The sequence below is a fragment of the Microtus pennsylvanicus genome, chromosome 19 (assembly GCF_037038515.1).
Source record: "Microtus pennsylvanicus isolate mMicPen1 chromosome 19, mMicPen1.hap1, whole genome shotgun sequence".
Taxonomy (NCBI): Eukaryota; Metazoa; Chordata; class Mammalia; order Rodentia; family Cricetidae; genus Microtus; species Microtus pennsylvanicus.
The window spans coordinates 17,738,419-17,764,154 of NC_134597.1; the positions used below are offsets into that span (position 1 = coordinate 17,738,419).

General features: G+C 38.3%; 1 protein-coding gene across 7 annotated transcripts in view; it reads right to left on the reverse strand.

The window, feature by feature from the left end:
- Nucleotides 1–25,736, reverse strand: part of Cadps2 (calcium dependent secretion activator 2) — a 505,709-nt gene that overhangs the window by 290,842 nt on the left and 189,131 nt on the right. For all 7 annotated transcript variants that reach the window (XR_012908510.1, XR_012908509.1, XR_012908508.1 and 4 more), the window contains exon 3: nucleotides 16,547–16,879. Coding sequence is in view for 4 of the 7 variants with exons in the window: in XM_075953365.1 (XP_075809480.1) it covers nucleotides 16,547–16,879 (333 nt within the window). In the remaining 3 variants the exon portion in view is untranslated. The remainder of the gene's footprint in view (nucleotides 1–16,546; nucleotides 16,880–25,736) is intronic.

Consider the following 25,736-nt stretch of genomic DNA (forward strand, 5'->3'; position numbering starts at 1 on the left):
GTTTATATCACACAGACATTTTAACTTCAAGTTTCAAAGTATTTCACTAGCTTGTCAGACGGTATTAAGAAACGTACTTTGATTTTTTCCTCACCTTCGCTGCTACAGGCATTTACTATTTCCCCATTCACAATTCTCTAGCTGAGAACTCTTATCTTGACCCTTAGGGGAGTTGAGACTGTTTAAAGTTGTGAGCAGGATTTTATAGAGAAATATGTTTTCCTTCCCAGAACTGCTTGGGTTTGATAGCTGCAGTACAATTACAACAAGAAACAGGTCAAGTATTGGAGAAATTTCTTCAATGAAAAACTTACTGGGATCAGTAAGAATTTGTGAATGTGGAAATACTTAAAACGGAGAACTTTGGCAGGCTGATCTCAAATCCTAAACTATCATTGCCTTTTTTTTTTCCTCTCGATCTGCAGAGAAAAATAAGCACCAGAGAACAGAAATACTTTTGAGAAGTACTGGGTAGGCCTATGCATGTTGAATAGTATCTTAAAAAATTTTTAAAGAATTTATTTATTTTAAATCTTGACCTCAGTTTCCCATCCCTCTTCTCCACCCACCTCTCTTCGGCCCCCTCTCATCCACTTCTTCTCTGTTTCTATTCAGTAAATGGCAGGTGTCCCATGCTTATCAACAAAACATGACATATCAAGTTGCAGTAAGACTAAATACCTCTCCACGTATTAAGTCTGGGCAAGGCAATCCAGTATGAGAAATAGGGTCCCAAAAGCCAGCCAGTGTCCTAGACAGCACCTGCTCCCACTGTTAGAAGTCCCACAGAGGCCGGGCATTGGTGGCGCATGCCTTTAATCCCAGCACTCAGGAGGCAGAGGCAGGCGGATCTCTGTGAGTTCGAGGTCAGCCTGGTCTACAGAGCTAGTTCCAGGACAGGCTCCAAAAAGCCACAGAGAAACCCTGTCTCGAAAAAACCAAAAACCAAAAACAAAAAACAGAAGTCCCACAAAAAGAAAAGGCTATACACCAGTATCATATGTGCAGAGGGCCTAGGTCAGTCCCATGCAGCCTCCTGGGTTGTTGGTCCAGTCTCTGTGAGCCCCTATGAGCCCAGGTTAGTTGATTGTGTGAGTTTTCTTGTGGTGTCCTTGACTCCTCTGGCTCCTACAATTCTTCCTCCCTCTCTTCAGCAGGATTCCCCAAGCTCTGTCTAATGTTTGACTGTGAGTCTCTACATCTGTGTTTCTACCAGTTGCTAGACGAAGCCTCTCTGATGACTACTGAAGTAGGTACCAATCAATGAGTATAGCAGAATATGATTGGGCATCATTCCATTGACATTTTCCCCCTCCAGTTGTGTTTGGTTCTATCCTAGGTTTCCAGGCCATCCAACCTCTGGGTTCTGGTGCTTCAGGCTGTGTCAGGAGTGGGCTTACTCTCATGACATGGGTCTCAGGCTGGACCGGTTGTTGTTTGGCATCTCCTCCAATCTCTATGCCACCCTTACCCCAAACACCTCCCATAGGCAAGATGACTGTAGGTCAAAGGTTTTGTGGCTGGGTTGGTGTCCCAATCCCTCCACTGGCAGTCTTGCATTTTCATAGGAGATGGCTGGTTTGGGCTATGTAATTCCTTATTTCTAGGCATCTTAGCTGGGGTCATCCTTGTAGATTCCTGAGAGGTTCCCTTGCACTAGGTTTCTACTTGATCCTGAAATGACCTCTTTTCCTCTTTTTCAGTATTCTCCCCCCAACCCCACCCCACCTGATGGCTCACGTTCCCATCCTCACCTACCCCCAGTACACTCACTTAATCTCTTCTATTTACCCTTCCCAGGGAGAGCCGAGAAGAAAATTGTTTCAAATTTATTTTTAATTATGTGCATGTGTGTCTTTGTGTGGACATCTGCATATGTGAGTGCTTCTGCCCACAGAGGACACTGGATCCTCTGGAGTTGTAGCAGCTGAAAACCACTTAATATGGGTGGGTGCTGAGAAATGAACTCAGGTTCTCTGCAAGAGCAGCAAACACTCTTAAACAATGAGCCATCTCTTCAGCCTAAGAAAACTAGGGCATTCAATGTAAAGATAACTTTACGAAGTTTCACCCAATAGATTCTTTACATAGACTGTGACTTTGCCTTCTAATGCTCCAAAAACTACCAACAAATTCTTTTTTTTTTTTTTTGATTTTCGAGACAGGGTTTTTCCATAGCTTTTTGGTTCCTGGAACTAGCTCTTGTAGACCAGGCTGGCCTCGAACTCACAGAGATGCGCCTGCCTCTGCCTCCCGAGTGCTGGGATTAAAGGTGTGCGCCACCACCGCCCGGCTCCAATAAATTCTTAAATTCATTAAATCTAATCACATATTAATAGATTGTTCTAAAACTGTCCTTCATGGCATGGTTCAGTATGAAAGTCTTATGTGATTAAACTGCTACAGCCAACCAGGCTGACTGCTCTTATATTAATCTTGTTGACCACAAAGAAAAGATTAATAGTTCTGTTTTTCCATAATGGCATCTTTGTATATGCTAACTTGAACAAAGTGTACCTCTCTTCCTCCCACTGGAAAAAAAGTCAATTACATTTTTCTCTGAATTTCCACTCTAATTATGTCATATTTTTGCAATTAAGTATCTTGTTAATTTTCTTACCAGTATGAAAAAATACAAATTGGCTATGATTTATACTGTTACATAGCTTTGTATTTCCCTTGAAGTTAATGCATAATGGTATACTGCATAAATTTTATCTATAAATCTGTTTATTTACATATATCCATCAGAAATAACTGTTGCAAACAAAATGCTTCTCTAAAATCAGTTTACAGAGTGCTTTGGGATTTATCATATAGTTTTACAATACCCATTGCCTACTTGATGATATCCACTATACAAATAAATTCTCTAACATGGTCTCAAAATAGTGATCAAAGTATTTATTATTATCAGATTATTTTACCTCACCTGTTAATTCTCTGTCATGACTTAAATCACAAATGGAAACAGAGCATTTTTCTACCCAGATGACTTTAGTAAATCATGTTCCTAAGTGTCCCAGTTCCCCATTGTCTCAGGCGTGTATTTCTGTCTTCGTTATTAGCTGCTGTAGTTCAGATGGCCTATTGCAGCTATTTCTCAATGAGGAGTCATAAGTCAGGCACATCTCTCACGTTTCAGATCTAGGAGTCCACACAAAGAAAAGTTCTTTCTTTATAGTCACCCTAACATGAATTCAAATTAAAACTAGAGTGATCTTTAGAACCAACTCCTTAAAGGTTCTCCATAATGGTATATGAATCTTACTATAGTGGATCATGCTGAAATCTCAGAAGCAGAAGGGAAAGTCCCAGGGGATTAGAAGAGGAAGGAAACAGATGAAATAAAAACTAAGTAAGAGAGAATGATGCCCTAACACCTTAGCCCAGTATTTAGACTCTCAAACTCTTTGTAACAAGCCACCACCCTAACCTATTGTACTGTTGTGTTATCTACACAAATTTATCTATAATTTTATCAATCATGAACATTCAAACATTTTCCAAACTATGTGCACAGGGCTCACTTCTCCTAGGGGAATCCTTTTCTTCCAACTTTATTTTATTTTCCCTATCAATTTCCAAACATCTGAGAAAAGTATTTGAACCAAATATTTAGCAAATACACTATCCAAAGATCTACTCTTCACAACTGTCTTGAATTTCTCAGGTGTTTATGATCTCTTGTGCCAGATGTGGTGCACATACTTTTTTTTCCACTTTATCTCATCCTGCTGACAGGAATGAAACACATCCATCTTTAATAGTGGGATTCAAGCAACTCTATCTTAAAGCAAAGACAGAGAATAATTCCACTTGTATTTGGAAGTTTCTTGAATCCTAATTTATTCTTCGTATTGATTCATTTCCTATGAAGCAACCCCATGAGAACAAAACTAAAAATCTGCTCCTTGCCTTTTGATGATTAAAAATGAGCTAACAACTACAAAATAACTATTTTTTTGTAATTTCATACAACAAAAGAACATAAGGAAATGAAGTTATTCCCTGACTCTTGAGAGCAATGTGTTCCCTGTATGATGTTATCTATGATAGAATCAGATAACATCCTGTCTGCTCGATACAAACCTTTAAAAGAACTCCCTTATATCTACCTCTTAAATTATGCATAAAAATCTGACTCAGAAATAGAAGTTCTGCCACAGATTCTTGTAGAACAGTTCTAAGAGTCTTAAAAATTCATTTCCCAAATCACAGTTTCCTTTGAATACGTAAAACAGGGAAAAGATGAATGAGTTAATTAGATAGATAATTACCCTATGTGAACCGAATTAAACTATATTAAATAATGGATCAAAATGTTCAAAGGCAGGAGCGTAAGAAATTTAACCTCAAATGTTAAAGTCATGCGATTTCTGTAGCCTGGAGGATATACACACTGTTCTATAGGTACACATGCACGTAGCCATGCACATATAACCTTAAAATGTGAGATGCAACTTTGTAAAATCTTATACATCACAAAGTTTTTCTTTAGAATCTATATTAATATTTAATATTTTAGGACTAGATAGAAGGATCAGGGGTTAAATGTAATTGCTTCTCTTCCAGACAATTTGGGCTCAGTTCTCAGCACCCATACCAGGCTGCTCACAAATGCCTGTAACTCCAGTTCTAAAAGATCCAATGCCTTTTGGTCTCCATAGGTACCAGGTAGATACATGGTACCCATATATACAAGGAAGCACTCACACATGCATGAAAAGTACAAGTTAATAAGTTTTAAAAATTCATCTTTGTAAAGAATTAATTAACTAACATTTTCAAGCAACAATTTGCTAATAATATTTTCTTGATAAAATGGTTTAATCTATATTCACATTAACCATCGTGGGGTTGAAAGTTTACCACTAAATAAAATAATGTACATAAACTCACTTTTCCGGATAGGAACTGTCACTTCATCATGACTAATAAAAACTACATGCAAGCATCACTTATTTGATATCATTAACTGTTCTAACTTTTATAAACATTTGCCTCGGCTAGCCTTAGAGCATTCTTATACAATGGGTCTCATTACTGTCCTAAAGTCAAGAAAATCTTAATCACAGGTGGTTTAAGCCACTTTCCTATGGTCACATAACTGATAAAGGGTTGGACAAGGGTGTTGATCTTACTGTTGAGCTATGGGTCTTAGCACAACTGTTTCACAGTCCTATGTTCAGTGTAACATATACCTTCTGTTCTTTGTTTTTCATTTTCATTATATATGAGTAAATGCATACAACAGGAAACACATTATATATTACTATACAGTTAATAGAAAAAATAACATTTACCCTGTTTAGGTTGTTAAAATAGAGTAAAGGAGGCATCTCTCTCTCTCTCTCTCACACACACACACACACAGATCAATAGAAAATGACAGGTTTACAGAGTATGACAGAAAATTGTAATTCCTCATATTTTTTATCTTCTCTCAACATTTAGCAAAAAAAAAATGGAGGGAGTAGGAGGGAGGCCTTTGTAGAGGAAGTGGTATTTCCTTTGGTGTTGAAGAATAGAGAGGTAAGATAGCCAAGTGGTGGGGATCATGCAAGGTAAAACCAAAATGTAAAAAGATGAAGCATGACAACTATTAATGTGGTATTACACAGCTAAGTGTTACATGACAATTAGATGTTCTACAGATGTAAGGCTGTGTACGTTTCATGCAAACTCTGTACTATTTTATTTTAGAAATAGAAGGAACATCCACATATTCTGATGTCTAAAGGGGGTTCTGGAATCATGCCTCCACAGCAACCGTACAAATGATTCAGAGATGGAGAGAGAAGTCTTATTCACCGGAAATTGCTTATAGAAGAGTTATAACATTACCTTAACGTAAGAAATGATGTCATTTTAAGTCTTTAACAACAACAGAAGTATTTCAATTACTTTGTACTAAGATTTAGGAATTAATCATTTATTCATTGTATAAGATCTTTCTTACTAAAGTGATAACCAGACTGTACTATACTAAGGTGATTGGGACAAAAAAAAGAATTTATAATTTTTTTCTAGTTTAAAGCAAGGAATATTTAAGATAAAGCTTAAAATATTAAAATTCTCTCAATAACTGCTAAATCTCTATTCCAAAACTTATGCTTAATTATAATTATAAATTTGCATATCAAATTTCATGTATTATTTTCAAATAGATAAATAATATTTGGATTTTAATACATGTAGTGCCAAACTGATTCCAGGAACCACCAGTGAGAAGCCCTGCTTCTGGATAATTGCGACCACACATGGAAGGCTGGAACAATGCTCAAGCAGAGGAAGCACTGCGTTGGAACAAAAGCCAGAGACCACGTTTTATAGAAAAGCTCTAACAGACAAACATAACCAATTCCTACCACTATTGGGATTTACATTTATATTTTCTTTCTTCCAAGGAAAGTTGGTGATTCATTGTTTTCATCTAGGCAGATATGCAGTTATTCTGAAATAGAATCCAGAACACAGAAACAGAAGAATGTATGGATAGACTTTAGGGAGGCCCAGCTGTTCAAGAGTTTTCTATGCAATAGAGAAGTAAATACAGATCTCTGTTTTGGTTTCAAGTTGCAATGTCACCCACAGCCTCATCTTATAAACACTTGGCTCCCAGTTGGAGACACTGCTTTGGGAGGATACACAATCTTTTGGAGGTGGGACTTAGCTGGAAGCCATGGAGCCCTTGACGGTGCCTTGTCTAGGGCCCTCTCCACACTCTCTGCTTCCAAACTGCCATGGAATGAGCAACTCTACTGAACCAACCATGATGTTCCATCAAACAAAGTATATAGGGCTAAGTGGCCATAGGTTTGCATTGTTCCTCACAGGAATTTGGCTTTGGAATTTTGTAATGATGCTCAAGCAATCACTACAGTAAAGTTGTACCAGAAGTGTGGTCTTTGCACAAGGGGTATAGGAGGAATTTGGAAGAATCACAGTCCTGGGCTAGAGAAGCTCAAAATGCTGTAAGCAGAGCTGTACAGATAGCTTTGGAGGGAACTCAGAAATCTCCTGGAAACAGAAGCGACCATGAGTTTCTCGTAGGAATAGGGCTCTCTTGGAGACTGGACTAAAAGTTACTTCTTTTACATGCTGGCAAAGAATCTGTCTTCATTTGTCGCAGTCCTGGAACTTGATGGGAAGCTGAGTTTAAAGGTAAAAAATGAATTACATGGTGGAGGAAATTTTACTTGTAGCATCTGGACTATGGCATGGTTATGGATAGCTGATTTTTGAATACTAAAATTTCTGAGAGTTAAAAAGAGGCCTGAGACAATAAGGGGAGAAAAGTATCGCAGTAGATTTAAATATATACAGTATGGCTAGAAAAGGCATGAGTAAAAGGTTTTGAGCAATGAAAGTATAGTGTTACATTGTGGAACATTTTTTTAACTAGGCAAAGATGGGTTACATTTGTTTATGCTGTGGAATATTACTTTAACTAAGCGGAGGTGTGTTACTTTTGTTTGTACTGCATTTGTATAATTATATAAGGAGGTATTGCATTTGTTCCACCTTGCCTGCCCAAGACACCTGATGTAATAAAAAAAAACTGACTGGCCAAAAGCTAGTCAGAAGAGGAATAGGTGGGGCTGGTGGGCAGAGAGAATAAGAATAATCTAGGCTGAGGAAAGAAGAGAATTAGGGAGACACATGGGGCCAGACAGACAGACACAAAAGAAGCAGGAAACGTAGGATATACAGAAAGAAAGAAAGGTAAAACGTCCCAAGGCGAAAACAAAAATGAACAGAAATAGGTAAAGTTATAACAGCAAAGCTATGTCCAAGCATTCATAACTAATAAGAAGTCTCTTGTCATGATTTGGGAGCTTCTTGGAGACCCAAGAGAAAGCCTGCTACAACGTTACAGATATTGGTGTTACCTTTAAAATTTTGAGTTACTTTCTAGTGGGACACTTAGAAAAATGTTTCTTTAAGTCTAGGCCCTATCCATCACAAATTCCCAGGATACAAAATTACATAAAATTGTTCATTTTAAACTTTCATTTGAGAAGACAAATCCCTGGTACATCTTGTTTACACAGGGAAGTCTAAGAAATTGTATTCTTGAGTCCAGCCACTCAAGCCTTCAAAAGCCACACCAGTAACTACCCAAAGAGGCTTAGTAGCAACTCAGGTGTCAGCAGACCTCAGTATCATCCACTTGACACTGCATTTCCAGGCATCTAAAATGCATGACAAGACCACGGGGACATCTACTGATATTTCAAAGGAAGGCTCTGGAAGTTAGACAATGTCTAGCAGAATTAGATTTCCTACAAAGACCCTTAGGTGAGAGAGAGGATGATATGTAAAACTGTGTGACGTGGGAGTGATTTCTTTCTAATCTGTTGCTTTCATTGGTTAATTAATAAAGAAACTGCCTAGGCCCATTTGATAGGCCTACCTTTAGGTAGGCGGAGTAGACAGAACAGAATGCTGGGAGAAAGAAGCTGAGTCAGGGAGTCACCATGATTCTCTCACTCCAGACAGACGCAGGTTAAGATCTTCCCTGGTAAGCCACCTTGTGGACTACACAGATTATTAGAAATGGGTTAGATCAATATGTAAGAGCTAGCCAATAAGAGGCTGGAACTAATGGGCCAGGCAGTGCTTAAAAGAATACAGTTTCCATGTAATTATTTCGGGTAAAGCTAGCCGTGCAGGCAGCTGGGTGCCAGGAACGTAGCCCTGCCACACATATTCCAACAACTGTGAAGGTGAAGGCTACGCCATAGTGGAGACTATAGTGGGCTAGAGATGCCATGATGTGGAACATAACAGACCACACATAGAGTGATCCTGAAAGAGAACACAGGCTGGCAGGCTGGAGACCACCTGCATAGAATTGAAGGGAACTACAACATTCAGTGGGTACCCTAACGAGCTTGGTCTTGTTCTGATCTGATCCTTACTTTTGATCCCTCTATTTACCCCTTTCCCAACTAAAATATTCCTCAGCAGTGCTTCCTATCACAAGGTAATTCCTAAGCTCTTTCATCAAATTGTTTGACTCTTTAAACCCATCTCTCATTTATCTAGAAATTCATACAACATGCCTTCTAGTTTACGGCAATCTGTGTATAATTAGGTTTTCATCACTGTGACCAAATAGCTAAGAGAAAATAATTTAGAAACAGAATTTATTTGCTTCATAGTTATAGCGGCTTTTTTAGTCCTTGTAGAAGAAGAGATTCTTTTCCTCATGGTGGATGGGAAGCAGAGCGAGGCAGAGGTTTCTAAGAAGAGCTACATCTCTTAGGGATATACCCCCAGTGACCTAATTCCTCCAGTGAGGTGCTGGAGCTGCTAGAATCTCCTTAAATAGTGTGACTAGCTGGGTAGAATCACTCAACACACGAGCCAGTAGAGGGCATTTGATATTCAAACCATAATATGAGCCATCTAGTCCCTTATGCATTTGTCAATGGTATTTCTTCCAGGAGTTAAGTTTATGTGCATCTTCTAAAACACGGGAACTGCCATCTTTTAAGAGCAGTCTTTACAGAGGTGATTCTGGAATACAGAACACGCACTGTTCTCAGTGTGCATCCCAGCACCAAGTTGAGAGACTCACATCTACCTGTAACTCTAGCTCCTGGAAGTTCACCCTCTTATGAACCTTATGGGGCACCCCTACACTCATGTAGACACACATACACATAAATGTGAGATTTAAAACAATCTTTAGGTGGGCGGTCCTTGGGCTTCCCACAGGTCAGGGAACCCTGATTGCTCTTCGAGCAGATGAGGGAGGGTGGCTTGATCGGGGGAGGGGGGGAATGGGAGGCGGTTGCGGGGAGGAGGCAGAAATCCTTAATAAATAAATTAAAAAAAATAAAAATAAAAAAAAACAATCTTTAAAAAATCCTGTTACACTGAGTAAGACTCCAATATAGAAGCTGACTTATTCACATTCTCTCATCATCTCCCCATCATGGACACACTTCCCTTATCCCCTGACAGATCTAGCCATAGGGAAGAGTCCTATAATGAGACCTTAGGGCAAGTTCCTCAATACTCAATTTCCACGAGCATCACCAAGGAACAGCAGACATTAAATTCTCTTGTACAATCTGTTAGACTTAAAGGTCTTAGGGTACCTCCTAGTTCTAAAAGATCTTTTATTTTGCTATTGTGCATGTAGAGTTGAAGAATCATAAAGAAATCACGAATGTAAATATGACACCAAATTAAGACCTTGTTATTAATGTGTTCATGTTAGGTCCACAGGCACATACCCTCAGAAGTGTACTGATGAACTGTACTAATATCTGTCTTCTGATCTCATGAAAATACCTCGAGGGAAATAACCAATTCTGGGTCATGTATCATACAAATGTATCATCTTGGTTTTGCAAGATACAAATTCTCCATTAAAAAATAACAATAGCCTACGGGCTGCAGAGGTGGCTCAGCAGCTAAAAGCACGTACTGCTCTTGAAGAGAACCAGGGTTTGGTTCCAAGAAAACATATGGTGGCTTACAAATACCTATAATTCAAGTTCCAGGACATACGATCCCTTCCTCTAGTATCTATGGCAGCAGCATACATGTGGTATACATACATGTACTCAGCATATATGTATAAATTTATATACATAAAATAAAAATACATATTTAAAAAATCCCAGTACTCTTCATATATACCAAAAATGTACTCTCAGAGAAGACATTATTAAAAATATGATCTTTTTAATAGCTCAAAAAAGTACCTAGTATTAAGCCTAAAAAAAAAAACTGAAAGACCCCTAGGGTAAGAAATCACTAGATGATGGAAAGATCTTTTTTGCTCTGGATTGCTAGAAAAAATATCATGAAAAAGGTTATACTACTAAAATTTATATAGAGAGTGAATACAATAACCATCAAAATTCTGATGTCATACTTCACACACTTAGAAAAGACAATCATATACAACCACAAAAAAACACAATTGGAGGTATGAAAATACAATACCTCAAGTCATACTACAGAACTACAATGGGAACTTGAATGTTTTCATTAACAATCAACCATGAAGGATAAAGACATCATTCCTAACTATGTTTGAAACAGCACGCTCATTAACAGTTGAGAAAAGTAACAAGTAGATTAGCAAAACTACATCAATTATGAGAAATTCTCATTGGTCTGTAAATGTGTTCTACTATTATGAGAAATTCTCATTGGTCTGTAAATGTGTTCTCAGTTTTAAAAGTGGAAAAGTTGGAAACATTTTCTAACACCAACAGGCTTGATCTAGAAAAACAAAACAAACAAAAGCAGAAGCCGGAGGGCCTGAAAATTTTAAAATGAAAAGCACAGTTAACACAACATTTTGGAGGAGTTTTATTAATGAATAGTCTCTATTTTACATTTTTGTGAGAGAATTATCACTTAGTAGCTTGCAACCACCCTGCTTTATCTGGGATTGTAGGTGTGAGTCACCACACTTAGCCAAAAAGACAAAGCAAGCATGCAAACAAAAAGCAAACCACCAGAACAAGACAAGCACAGAGTCTTGTTATACAGCCTAGGCTGACCTCCATTTCAAGATCATATCTCAGGTTCTCTGGTGTAGGTGTTATAAGAGTACACCACTAAGCCAAACAGCAATAACCTTTTGTGTGGCCATACATAAGCCCAAATTAAGAAATAAAATGTATAGTGAAGTGATGCACACTAATAAAAATCTATAATTTGATTTATTTACAATGCTAAAAAAATCTAATTTTTAGAGAGGAAATTTACTGAATATTACTAACCAGAGACTCAAATTCACTTAACTTGAACTCATCTAATTTATAGTACCAGGCAATTGCATGAAAAAGAAATAAACATATTTATAAGTATTTATAGTTATTTCAATCATCAATTTTAGTATTTCAAATTCACTTAAATCAAACTCATCTAATTTACAGTATCAGGAAATTCTGTAGAAAAGAATTAAACATATTTATAAGTACTTATAGATATTTCAATCATCAATTATAATATCTTAAAAATGGGAAATAATAAGATTTATTTATTCTCAAGGTCTTAATCATACTTGAATGTTTTAAGTATTTTTGACATTTCAAATTACATATACACACAAGTATCCCTAAGTAATTATAATTTCCTCATTTATTGCTTTATTTTGAAGGTTATCAAATGTAACTCCACATAAAACATGCATTTATTTTCTCTGAAAACACAATAACTTTCTAGCCTAAGCTACTGGATGCAAATAAGTGAAAAGGAAGGTGGTGGCAGTGAAAGTCAGTTCTAGTTTTGGGAACATTTTTCTTCTATGTTCATGTTCTTTTGCAGGCTTTGAATTGAAGTGTTCAGAACATTTAATGCCTCATGGTTTCTGGGTTTTGGAGGGCATCCCTTCCATAGGGAAAGAGCCAAGGAAGAAAAGCAGTTACTTTATTACTTAAGTAAGCCTAAATCTAAACTCCAAATTCATCTCCAAACCTTAATGTTCAATACTTGGAAAGCTTCTAGAGAAATGGAATCATAAACATTAAATTTTAACAGTTCACAAATATTTCCGATTACCACTTTAAAATCACTATGGTAGTTCTGCGATATTCTTAACTGCCCTTCAAGTTCTCAGAGTACAAGGAATCTGGGTGAGGGATATTTAGAGATCAAGTTCTTAATTAACATTGCTTTGACTTTTGAGTAAATCTAGGTGAGTCATTTTATTTCAGTTAATGGAATGTGATTATAAAACATTGATAAAGGTTGCTTCAGGCAGAAAAGATCAGGATCTAGATAGTGATAAAAATTGAGTTACTTAATCCTCTTAAAACCTAAATATAGAGGCAGAAGGCTGAGCATTCCCATGAGTATATACGGTACTATGCATATACTTTTCAGGCTCTGGTTATGTACTTCTGTTGACGTCTTTACACTCTGGAAGACCCTTACCTTGTTATGTGAATGAAATTGTGAGCCACAACCCCAACTCCTGTTCTACAGTCTGTGCATGTGGGTCTCTCTGCCCCAGAGAATTTTGGCAATTTAAATTTTGGTAAATTTGTTTATGATAATATGTTATCCTGCCTTCCTCAGACTCGGCAGGATGGACCCATGCAGTGAGGTATTACATCTCTGTGGCATTTACAAAGGCACACTTTGAAAAATTAAGGCTAGCAAATACCTAGATCTTATCTGTCACTGTATTCTGCTCATTTCACACAATTCATGGAGCATATTATCTATTTCCATGCATGGTTACTAACTGATGTGAGCATGCTGTATTTACCTTATGTCATATTTTAAAAAATCTTTAATAAACATTTAATTTCTGATTAAAGAAAATAAGCTTACTGATCCAACTTATTGCCATTTTAAGTTATACAAAATAAAATTATTTAGTAATTTAGACTATAAGTGCCCATCTTTTATAGCCAGTATTATCCCTGTCACTGCATTTTGGATAGTCTCCTGAAATTAGAATTTCGGCTGACTGTTTATTCTTTGTCCTTAGTTACAGTACTTTTAATATTCTGGGCTAAATCATAGCTAATGATCTGTAGAGCTATGATGAACACTCTAGATGAGTTCTTTACAATATGTCCCTCTAGTTTCTTATCTCCTCTGGAGTTTAGGTGGCAGCTGAAGACTGTTTCAGAGAGGCTAAAACAGGAAAATCCTAAAATTGCTCAGAGGCTTGGTGAACAAAAGAATAGAAAGTCTAGCTAGGTGGGCTGGAGCCCCACATGCAGCTCTGTTGGGCTCCCCAAGTGCATCTCTGGCCTGTGCTGGTGGCTAAAAAGCAATAGGAAAACAGCTTTTCCATGATTCACACCCCAAGCATTGGGCGCCAAATGTAGCACAAATAATAAAAACCAGAGACAGATATTGGTGTTCATCCTGAAGACCAGAGAAGCAAAGCAGTCAAGTCTATGTACTTCAAAACCCGATTTGCAATTTCTCTCTCCAGAGTATTCCCTTCCAATAAAACACAGTGTTTTCTGTGACTTCTGACTCTCTTTACTTTTCATATTTTGTTGACTAGTAGAGATTGCGAGGGTTGCTAGAGATGGAGGGAAGTGAAAGAGTGTGGAGAAAGAGACTGAATACATTACAAATGAAATCATTCAATACAATTAGTCGATAGAAAAGAAAAACAAAACAAAACAAAAACACAAGCATATTGGGATTTTGAAGTTTCTTGTATGGATGGCCCTAAGAAACAGGCATCACTCAGCCTCCGGTCAGATTAGCACAATTCTCACACAACTACCTTATTAGCTCAGATCCTATCATCTGATACAATATACGTCACTTTCTAGAATAATTCAAGATGTATATAAAGAGATGTATAAAAGACTCAGAAAGAACAAATCAAATATCTCAACCAGAAACAACTGTCAAACAAGGAGATGTAATTACGACTATTAATATGCCTCTAGTCTCTCAAAGAAAAATGTTTAAGACTCAACAGAGAGTGCTAGTGGTAATAAAAAAAAAAGCACTTTAACAGTAATGAATAATGCCATCTTCATATCAGAAAAGTTAACTGTTTAAAATGATTGTCATAACATGTTGATTGACTATGGCATATCAAAGTCAAGATGGATTATACCAATACAGCATAAGAAAGGAGGAAGAACACTGAATTGTAGGGAAGTTGAACTGGACTTAAAAGGAATTAGGCGATTTTATGATCTACAATATATAACTTATGAAACCTAGAAAATATACTTAAAAATGGAATGTGTGCTATATCAAAAGAAGATATAAAATGAAAGCATAGAACGTATTAAAGACAAAATGATATAGGGACAAAGGAAAGCAGCAAGAAAAAAGTAGCCGATTGTACTATTTAAGTCAACTATAGTAATCCCTTTAATTATGATTATGTGGTCTAAACACAGGCATTGAAAGTCAAAACTATCTGAGTGGGTGTAAACAAAACAAAGAAACCCCCAAGACCCAATTACATGTTTAAAAATAAAAATCATGTTAAAAGTCAACACAAAGGAAAATATCCACCATGCTACCTCTAATCATAGGGAAGCTCCAGCTAGCTCCATTAGGGTAAGACAAAGTAGGCTTTAGAGAAACAACAAGGACATCACGATAAAGAATGTAATTCTACAAGAAGACAGAACAGGTCCTACATGAGGCAAGTTCTGATAGAAGTGAATGCAAATATAAACCCACCATTATATCATTGACTTGAATGGGAAGTATGTTGTGCTGCAAGTCACAGGAGAGAGAAATTACAAGGTCCAAACCTCATATGCAAGAACAGTTTTAAAAAGAAGACAAAAGATTCTGCGTTAATAACCATAAACCTATAATATGTGGGAAGGCATTTTAAAGGCAATATAAATTGGAATGTGTAGCTAACTATTTGGGAGGTTCTACCACCCCACTGCATCTGGAACAGGGAAGCAGTTGGTTCAGCTTGTTTTTTTTTTTTAACTTTGTGAGTCTTTTGATAAATTCTCACTAAATAGCTACCGAATGACTGAATCTCAATTTTATTACTTAGTGTTGCTCATCAACATGAACTTTACAAAAGGACCACTATGGACAGTATGGGAGGCAATGTCTTAGCTGTATACTTTTGTTAATACATAAGCTCGTGATTTGCTGTCATCCTCCACTATCCAAACACCACCTGGCTTAATGGCACGGTGAAAACAATGACGGTGAGCACACAAACTGTTTGTAGGGTTGAGGTGACATACTAATTATTAATGAATTTTTAATTTATTAATCTAAATTATTCACAAATTAGTGATGAAGAGTAAGGAACATGAAAGAATACAGAAATTAAGAGAAACAAACTTGCAAAAAGATTAAAATAAATATGTGTACAATATAGAAGTATAATTCTTAATGAATTTTAAAATGATAGAATTTTGGTAATTTGAATTGTATATTAGGGCTGAGTTAAATAATACATACACCCAAAAAAGCAAAAAATGCAAATACCTAAGGAATATATTATTAGACAAATCAGTCTAAAAATGAAAACCATATGAGATTTTATTCAATTTTCATATGCATGACCTGAATAACAACTTAAGAGAAAACATATTATTAGCTGTCATTGCTTTAAATTAGCCAGTTTAACAATCATGCTCAATTCATTTCTTCCCGGCTGAGGTTAAGAAAAAAAATTTGAAATTTCAATTACTTTGATAACACTCTGAAAACTAGCATCATACTTTAATGACAAATTATTTTGCACTGAGGAACACTGGCTCATTATACATTAAAGACATTGTTGTGGCTGAATATGACTGTCATTTTTCTATTCAGGTCCCACCCTGAATATGCCTAGTAGCCACAAATGTGATGTCCTTAAATAGGGCACATGGCACATTAACCTGACTGGTTAATGATACTGACATTCTCCCTCCACCCAACTTCTTCCAAAACCTCTTTCAAATATCACTCTTTGATTTATTAAAATTCAGTCTCACTCAGCTATTCAAGAGAATTGATTGTAGAATGAAAAACACTTATTCATAAGGTGATAGAAGAAATGCTCCTTCCATGCATCCGACATGGCAAGGACAGGCATCATAGCACTTACCTGGCAGGCGTTATAAAGGAGCTGGTGTTCCAGTTTCTTAATGCCCAGGATCTGCTGGAACATTTCATAGAGCTGCTCCTTGCTCAAAATAAGCTCAGACACGGCACTCAGGGTCATCCTGTTTGGCTGCTTACACAAGTCTTCTTCTCCCCTGTATATGGCATCATACTTGGCTATCCAGGAGCTCAGCACCGTCTCTTTGCTCAGGCCATCTATTTCCGGCAAGCTGCGTACACGTTTCTCGATGTTCTTCTTAAACACCTCTCTGAAGTCATTAGCAGAACACCCTCCACTCTGAACCATTCTGGCCACTCGGTCACTCTTTAGAAAAACCTGAAAAACAAAATCAAACACATCTGTAATTGGGCAGGGTCACTAATATCTATGCGTTCAGCAATCTAGCCTGGGCACAAAATGTTCTGCCATGGCTCAAAATGCATAACACAAGTATAACACAATACATGATAACATATGAAAGGAGTCGCAAATCTCTGGAAACTGTTGAAAACTCGAGAGAGGCAGTATGTAGTCCTGAGGAAGCTGAGATAACCTACATCCTGAAGGTCAAGGATGCACACACAAAAGTGGAGTCCCAGCGTTTGTTACCAGGGGCCTGGAAAGGAGACTCTATAGTTCCGTCTCATTCCTCTGCTGCCTGAGAACACAGTGATAAAAAACAAAGGCCTAAGAAGCAAGTGTCATTCAGTGAACACAACATCCTCTGGCACTTTGACTTAGAGCAGTGGTTTGTTCTCCACCTTCCTAAGGCTGTGACCCTTTCATACAGTTCCTCATGCTGTGGTGACCCCCAACCAGAAAATTTATTTTCATTGCTACTTCAAAACTGTAGTTTTGCTACTGTTATGAATTATAATATAAATATCTGTGTTTTCTGGTGGTCTTGGATGACCCCTGTGAAAGGGTCATTCCACCTCCAAAGAGGCTATGACACACAGGTTGAGAACTTCTGACTTTGAACTTCCCAGACTCGGAAATTAGAACTAAATTTACGTTGTTTATAATTCTCTCATTTGACTCCCCACCTACCTCATTCTCATTCAAATGGTTAAAAAAAAAGAAATAGCCAGGTAACTACTAAGTAAAAGAAGGTTTGGAGACCAATAGTTTTGTCTCCAATAGAAATACAATTGAAGTCAATAAACAACGTATGTAGCTGTTAACTCAAATTACTTCAAGATACAGAGGTCAGAGGTATTTGGCTGTCAATGAGCATGGATGGGGATCCCTTTCACCTTGACTAAAGGTGAGAGAGTTCAGGCGTATTCTTGCTCCTTCAAAGTTATAACAGGAGATTTGACCCAGGGTGTGGCTATCTACAGGATGCTGGGCCTGGGGTGTGGTCACTATATGTCCTGGCTAAACGATAGACTACTTAACTCAGGATGCAGTTACTTGATGTTTCAGGTATTGAAGTGGTAATTACTTTGTTTGTTCCTTGTTTGTATCATGGTAAAGAAGTCTTGCCTTCTCCCTGTTTTTGATTGGAGTATAAAAAGCATATGAAAAATAAATGGGTAAATTCAGTACTCACTGAATTGCCCTCCTGACTCTATTTTATATCTGTCTCCTTTTCTTTTGTGCCTTTTTTTCTGTATAACATTTCTAATCCACATGCTCCTACCCTGGAACACATGAATCCATCAGTGCCGGATCCTGATAGATGACCCTCAATGTAGGGCTAACAATAGATGTTGCCCCAATGTGGGACCCTGACAGATGTTGCCCAGATGTGTGACCAGTACAGGTAGAGAATGTGGTGCATACCACAGGTGTAGAAGTAAAAGGTGAGCACTCAAATAAATAATAAATGTGGAAAGGCAGTGATATCAAGAGTAAAAATTGGGTATAATTGTACATATGGGATAAGGAAATAGTATTCAGTCGTGTGTACATTTACTTGGGGTATATTTTTTAAAGCCAGGAGAACTGGGGTGCAGCAGTGAAAAGTACAGACAATTTTAAGAGTTTGCAAATAGTTTAAACTTCTCCCTCCCTCCCAACACTAGTGGCACCACAGATTTTGGTCTGCTCCTGGGCTTAGGCAAGGAAAAGCATTAAGGCCTTGCATGTCTGCTTTAGAGCTTGGAGAAAAGAAAGCTTGCAGTCCCTCCGGGCAGACCAAACCTGTGGCCACCATAATGGGGTGGGACTGTCCACATTTCTTGCATCCAGCACATTCTCCTAAGCTTACAAGCAGCTGCTGTAGCTGCCACTGCTGCTCAGCAGGTGAGGGAGGGAGTGACTGTGCCATCCTGGCCCCTTGGGGGTTGCCGGTCCCACTGCCCCAGCTGAATCCAATCTGCACCATGCTGTGTGTAGGCAGGAAAATGCAGGAGACAGGAAATTTTGGAGGGCTGTGCCTCCTGTGTCTGGCACCTGGAGCTGGTTGGATGGTGGGGAATGGCTAGAAGCTACATGGCCCATGAGCCAAGGAGATTGTGTGGGTGGGTCAATAGCCTTTAGCAGAAGATGTAGGAATTCTAATATTTTGATTAAAAAGAAATCTGGAAAATGGAGACTGATACAAGATTTAAGAAAGGAAAACAGGAATAGTGAAAACAGTGTGGTTCCACCTGCCTAAGCGTCCAGCCAGCCAAGCCTGGGCTGCAGTTAAGTTTGCCAGCCACTGCTGGCCTCCAGTGGGACCCACCCAGACCTGGAGTTCCCAGCAGAATGGCAGAACCGCAGAGAGCACAGCTCTAGGTCCACCCATCCAGGAATCTGTAAAACTGCAAATGAGTCACCCAGTGAGACTCTTGCAGCTTGGATGATAGCTTACAAACTTTGAATGGCTTTCATAGTTATTAGGAGATATCCAATGGCTACAATCCTACTTAAAGTTGTCTTTAAGCCCCTCAATGTGATTCTAAGGGGATGAGTAATCCAGCAGACATATTACAGACACTACTAGACAAGTACTGGTAAAAGGAGACTATGAAATACAGAATCAGCAGGTACATTATATTAATTATGACCAATCTTGGCAAGCATATATTTTACCTACAAAACTTACTTCCACAGCAGTATAATGACAAAATGGTCCTCTTTTATGGCTGCCCCTTCCTGTTTCACCAGTCAAGATATTAAATCCCTATTATGTAGCAGTAGCTTTTTAGTTCAGAAAAGTCAGATGAAATCTAGGTGATATTTGGGGAGGTAACCTAATGTGATCAATCTTCCTTATACTAAACAACAGGCTGATTGGTTATTTTAAGGTAATAATTCTTGGGTAATTGCATTTGCTTATTTTTTAGGCCAAATTGATAATTAATTTCCAGCTGATTGAGTGCTATGACTTGCACAACTGCATTCCTTTATTTTTCCGAAAATTATAATTAAAGACCATTTATAGGATGCCATGTTAACTTTTACACATGGGTCTTCTAATGAAAGAGCAGCATATGTTGTTGAGGGTAAAGGATACATAGTGCAAACAGGTAAGGCCTCAGCTCAAATAGTTGAGCTGCGAGCTGTTGCTGTGATATTCCATCTTGTTGCAAATGATACATTTAATTTATATACTGAGAGTCATTACATATTTAAAGCCCTCCAGGTAACAGAAACTGGACCCTGCATTGGAACTATCAATAGTCAAGTTAAAATACTGTTTCAGCAAATTCAAGATGCCATTCATCAAAGAAAATCGCCATGCTTTGTGGATCATATTGGAGCACATTCAAATCTTCCTGGTCCACTGGCTGAGTGCAATGCTTTAGCTGATAAATTTACTCTTTATCTCAACTCCAACTCGCCCAGCAATCTTTACATCATCAAAATAAAAGTTTAAGAAAACAATTTGGATTAACAAGAGAAACTGCTCTTCAGATTGTGAAGCAATGTGATATATGCCCACAATATTTACCTGAATTTTATATGGGAGTAAATTCTCAAGTCCTGCTTCCTAATCATTTATGGCAAATAGATGCTACTCATATTGCACAATGTGGCAAATTAAGACATATGCATGAGACAATCAATACATACTCAGGATTCTTAATGGCTACTGCACAAACTGGGCATGCCACTAAGCATGTGATAACATATTGCTTAGTGTGGTTTTTCATATATGGGAATTTCTAAAATTATAAAGATGTATAATGGATCTGGATACATTGGTAAATCATTTCATCAGTCTTGTTCCCACTGGAATGGTGGTTATAAACCAGGCATTCCTTATAATCCCCAAGGACAAGGAATTGTGGAGCGTGCCCACGGCTCCTTGAAAACAACTTCAAATGAAAGAGGGAATTATACTCTCAGCCATGTTCTTTTTGTTCTAAATTTCTTGAATGTGGATGCCTGTGAGCAATCTGCTGCAGGCAGATTTTGGTTTGATGGCACCAGAGTGACCTTCACTAAAGCAAAATGGAAAGACCCTTGCACTGAATTATGGAAAGGACCTGAACCTGTTTTAATATGGGGTCAAGGGCATGCTTGGTTTTTCACAGGAGGAGAATGAAGCTTGGTGGCTTCCTGAGCACTTGGTGTGGTGTCCAGAACAAAGGAGCAGAAGCCCTGATGGCAGAGTAGCTGCTGAGGCCTTCCCAGAGGAGTTGGATTGAGAGATTGCTGAGCCTCGTTCCTGACCTGCTGATGTCATCATGCTGAAGTCTGAGAAGGAAAGGAGACCGTGGTGATGGTTAGTGGTTCCCACCTTTCTGACAAACCTGCTACACAGATTTCCAGACCTTAGTGAGCCCTATTCACTCTGAAGCCAGCCCAAAAACGCTGGCTGAATGTTTGACTGTTTACAAAATATCTTGGTACAAGAAGTTAACTTTGCCAGTGTGATGGAGGAAGGTCATTGGTCAAAAAAATAAAGAAACTGCTTGGCCCTGATAGCTTAGAACATAGGTGGGTGGAGTAAACAGAACAGAATGCTGGGAGGAAGAGGAAGTGAGGTAAGACGCCTTAGACAGATGCCATGCAGCTCTCTCTCGGGCAGACGCGATGCAGCCAGCCACCAGGTCAGACATGCTGAATCTTTCCTGGTAAGCGCACCTTGTGGTGCTACATAGATTATTAGAAATGGGTTAAGAGGCTGAAACTAATGGGCCAAGCAGTGTTTAAAAGAATACAGTTTCCGTGTAATTATTTCGGGTAAAGCTAGCCGGGTGGCGGGAAGCAGCCCGCCGCTCCTATTACAACACCAGTGTGGTGTCCAATCTGTTATTGAAATAGGACTTGAGAACTGGGAGCTCAGGAATTTCCCCTCTGGAGTAAAGAGACTTGTTAAAGCAATGGAACACTATTATGGAGGCGATATGTGACTGAAACCCTCTTCAGCAAATGATGAGGAGTGGCATAAAAGTTTGGCTGCTACTGAGAGACAGGGGCAGTTCAAACTTATCTTTGGAAGTTAGAAGCAGCAATGCAATCGGATTATAGGAGAGGAAAAAGACTCACAACTCATCCATCACAGAAATCTTTTCTTGTTTTTTTTTGATCAGAATTAAGTTAAGAGAATTATAATTTGATAAATTATGTATTTATTCTTAATTTTCATACAAGTATTGACAAGTTAATGTCTGTAACTACTGTAGTTCACTATGAAGGTATTGATTAGCAAAAGGTTAGATCTTATCTGAAGAAAACTTGACATGATGCCAGTGAGTCTTTAGATTTGTTATGTTTGATAAGACAAATTTGGGTTTTGACGCAGCTAAAACTGCTAATGACATCCTAGACCAACTTAAAAAAGACATCCCAACTTGGTCATTCTCTACTCCTTTATTAAAAGATTTTTATGGCTATTGTAGCATGTACATCGTAAAGCATTATGTACTTGCCTATTATTATCTAGTTATTTTTGAACTCTCTTGACGTAAAGTTGGCTCAAAAGGGCATGGCATCTAGTTATATGTTCTCCCTTAACTCTTTATACACAGATGCTGGTAGTCAATGAAGGGTAAGATCTTTTTCCCTCCAGGCAATCTAAGACAGGATGTGCATGATGGAATGTATGTATTGATAACAGGTTTAAGTCTGGAAGGTGGAAGGATAAAACCTAAGTTAGACATAGTCATCTGTCCTGCAGTAAAAGCACAGCCTTTAATAAGTAAATTAAAAGGGGGGGAATATCTTGGGTTCTGTGGATGTGGATTTGTTCCACCTTGACCAAAGGTCAGAGAGTTCAGGGCCTATTTTTGCTCTTTCAAGTTTATGATAGGAGATTTGAACCAGAGTATGGCTACCTACAGGACGGCTTGTTCTAGGGTGTGGTTGCTGCAAGTCCTGTCTAAATAACAGACTACTTAACTCAGAATATAGTTACTTAATGTTCTGTGTAATTACTTTGTCTGTTCATTGTTTGTACCATGGTAAAGAAGTCTTCTCCTTTTGTTTTGGATTGGGGTATATAAAGCATATGGAAAATAAACATGGGTGAATTCATTATTCACTAGGTTGCCCTCCCAACTCTTCTATGTGTTTCTGTCTTTTTCTTTTGTGTCTGTTTTTTTTTTTTCTGGCTAATATTTCTAATCCACATGCCCCTACCCTGGAATGAGCGAACCTATCAATGCCTGACCCCGATAGATGGCCCTCAACGTGGGGCTCACGACATTTGGTCCTTTCTCTCATTTCAACAGCTACCCATGTTCTTAATGTCTCATAACTAGAAGAAATGCATGTGATGAGAGGGAAGTATCGGTAAGATCGTTGTGAATCTCTACTAAACATAGGTAAGAATATAGTAATATAATATTTCTTTATAAAAGGTGACACAACTAAAAAGAAAAACAATAATAATTACAGAGAGATAGACTAATGAAATACGTAGGGGGCGATGGGTAGCCATAATGTTTTGAAGAGATACAACAGATTCATTAAACAACTATTTTGTCAATGATATGCCTATGAACCCAACAACTATTTTGTCACCAAGACTTACCATATGATACTGCTATTGTTTATTTTTCTTCTATGACATAGATTTTTCCAGAAGAGACTGAAAAACTAATGCAACTAACATGTATTATTACATGCTGCTACTGATGGGACAAAAAAATGTCAATTAATAGTTATTGTTGTGTGTGTGTGTGTGTGTGTGTGTGCGTGCACATGTGTGGATGCATAGATTTAATGTGTGAGTTGTGAGCATCTATGTATATCTAGAGATAAGAGCATATCACATATCTTTATCACTCTTCACCTGGTCCTCTGTAGCCAGGTCTTTCTGTACTGGTGGTTTGGTTTGTTTTCTTAGTTAGGTTGGTAACCTGTCATTCCAGTCATCCTCTGAGGCCTGGTCTCTCCATGACCCTGTGCCTTTACCTTCATTAGCTGGCCTGGAAGCTGGACAGCCTCAGTCATCCAGTCTCTACTGCATCTGAGCACTGGAGTTAAAGGCATGTAGGGAATACCTGACTTACTACATGGGTGCGGGGTCCTTTTGACTGTGCTGTACACATTCTTGACTTCTGAGCTCTGTCTCCAGCTCCCCAAAGGGCAAATTTGTTCCTAAGAACTGACTCAGAATGATTAAATAAATACTCTTAAGTTAGGACTACACCATTTGATTACCCCACCACAGCTGTATATGTGTAAATCAGTGACAAACATGTACCCCAAATATCAGGTGACTCACTTTCTGGGGGATGTCTTTCTGTGTACTGTGAATATGTGTTGTTCTCATTCACTGATAAATGAAGCTGCTTTGTCTAATGGAAAGGCAGGATAGAGCCATATGGGAAATCCAAGCAAAGATACAGGAGAAGCAGTGTGGAGTTTGGCAGATGCCATCCAGCCACCCAAGGAACAACATGCCAGTGGGACTGGTAAACACCAAAGCCATGTACAATACTTAGATTAATAGAAATGAGTTAATTTAAATGTAAGGGGTAGCCAGTAGTAAGTCTGAGTCATCTTCCAAACATTTTATAATTAATATAAAGCTTCTGATGGCTATTTTCAAAGTGGGTGCAGGGCTGGGTAAGAAAAAACCTCCATCTACATCACTTGTCTACTATCTGGCATGTGTGGACTCTTGACTCCAAAATTTCCCAATTGCTTTTAGTTTTCTTTTGGGTCATTTGAAAAAGCTGCTTAGTTTTTTGATGAGCTGCAAGATATGGAAACTAATTCTGAAAATAAGATTTTCGTTCTCTTTGTAACTGTAATTAATAATAAAGGTGGGTAAGTGTATATATTTACACATTTTTAATTAATTAATTAATTTATTTATTAAAGATTTCTGTCTCTTCCCCGCCACCGCCTCCCATTTCCCTCCCCTTCCCTCCAATCAGGACCTCCTCCCTCATCAGCCCAAAGAGCAATCAGGGGTCTTACACATTTTTTGAACAAAGAGATGATGTTGTGAGTGTTAAGAGATAACTAATTTAGTTTGGATAGTGGTCAGTAGAAAGAGCACAGTGATGGTAAAATGATAAAAGTACAGTGAAGAACAAAAGCCTAAAAAACCTACATTTAAATGATTCTAAATTAAATTAAGTGAAACCAACAAAAATTGTGTCCAGTAGTGGTCAGGAGAATCAGGGAAACAAAAAGCAAAATACACACACACACTAGCAACAAAAGCAGGAGATGCTTCCAAAGAAAACAACAAGAACCAGAGGCCTCTAGAACTAACAGATCAAATGAAAGCAGATCGGATTACTGTTTCCTGTTCCCATGTCACCTTGGGCAGAGGACATTTATCCAACTGAAGATGAAGAGCCAGCTACAAGAGGGAGCAAAGGAGACAAGGCACAATAAAGTTAAGATGGCAACCTTAGATTGTGCTTTTAGAAAGGATGAATGGAAGAGGAAGATGGAGGGAAGCCAAGAGAAGCAAGGCTGGGAAGTCACACTCAAGCAGTAGGAACGGCAACTCAGTAGCACAGAAGACCCAGCAAAACCAAGACTGGGCCACTTCTGAGATGAGACCGTCACAGGCTGTGGCACTCTTTCTTGCTCTTGGTCCTTAACATGTGCCCTGCGGGAAGGAAGTTGCTGCGAAACAAGGACCCGAGGTCCCCAGTCTAACAATCCTTAATGAACAGAAGTCTGTTCAGAACCACATCAGTGAACCGGGAAGCAAATTCTTCAGTCCCTGTTAATCCTCAAGGTGCATGCAGTAAAGCTGACAACTTGATATCATCCTTTTCAGAAACCTTAAGAACGCCCAGCTAGGCTGCCTCAAAGATCCTTAATTGAGAAAAGACAAGAT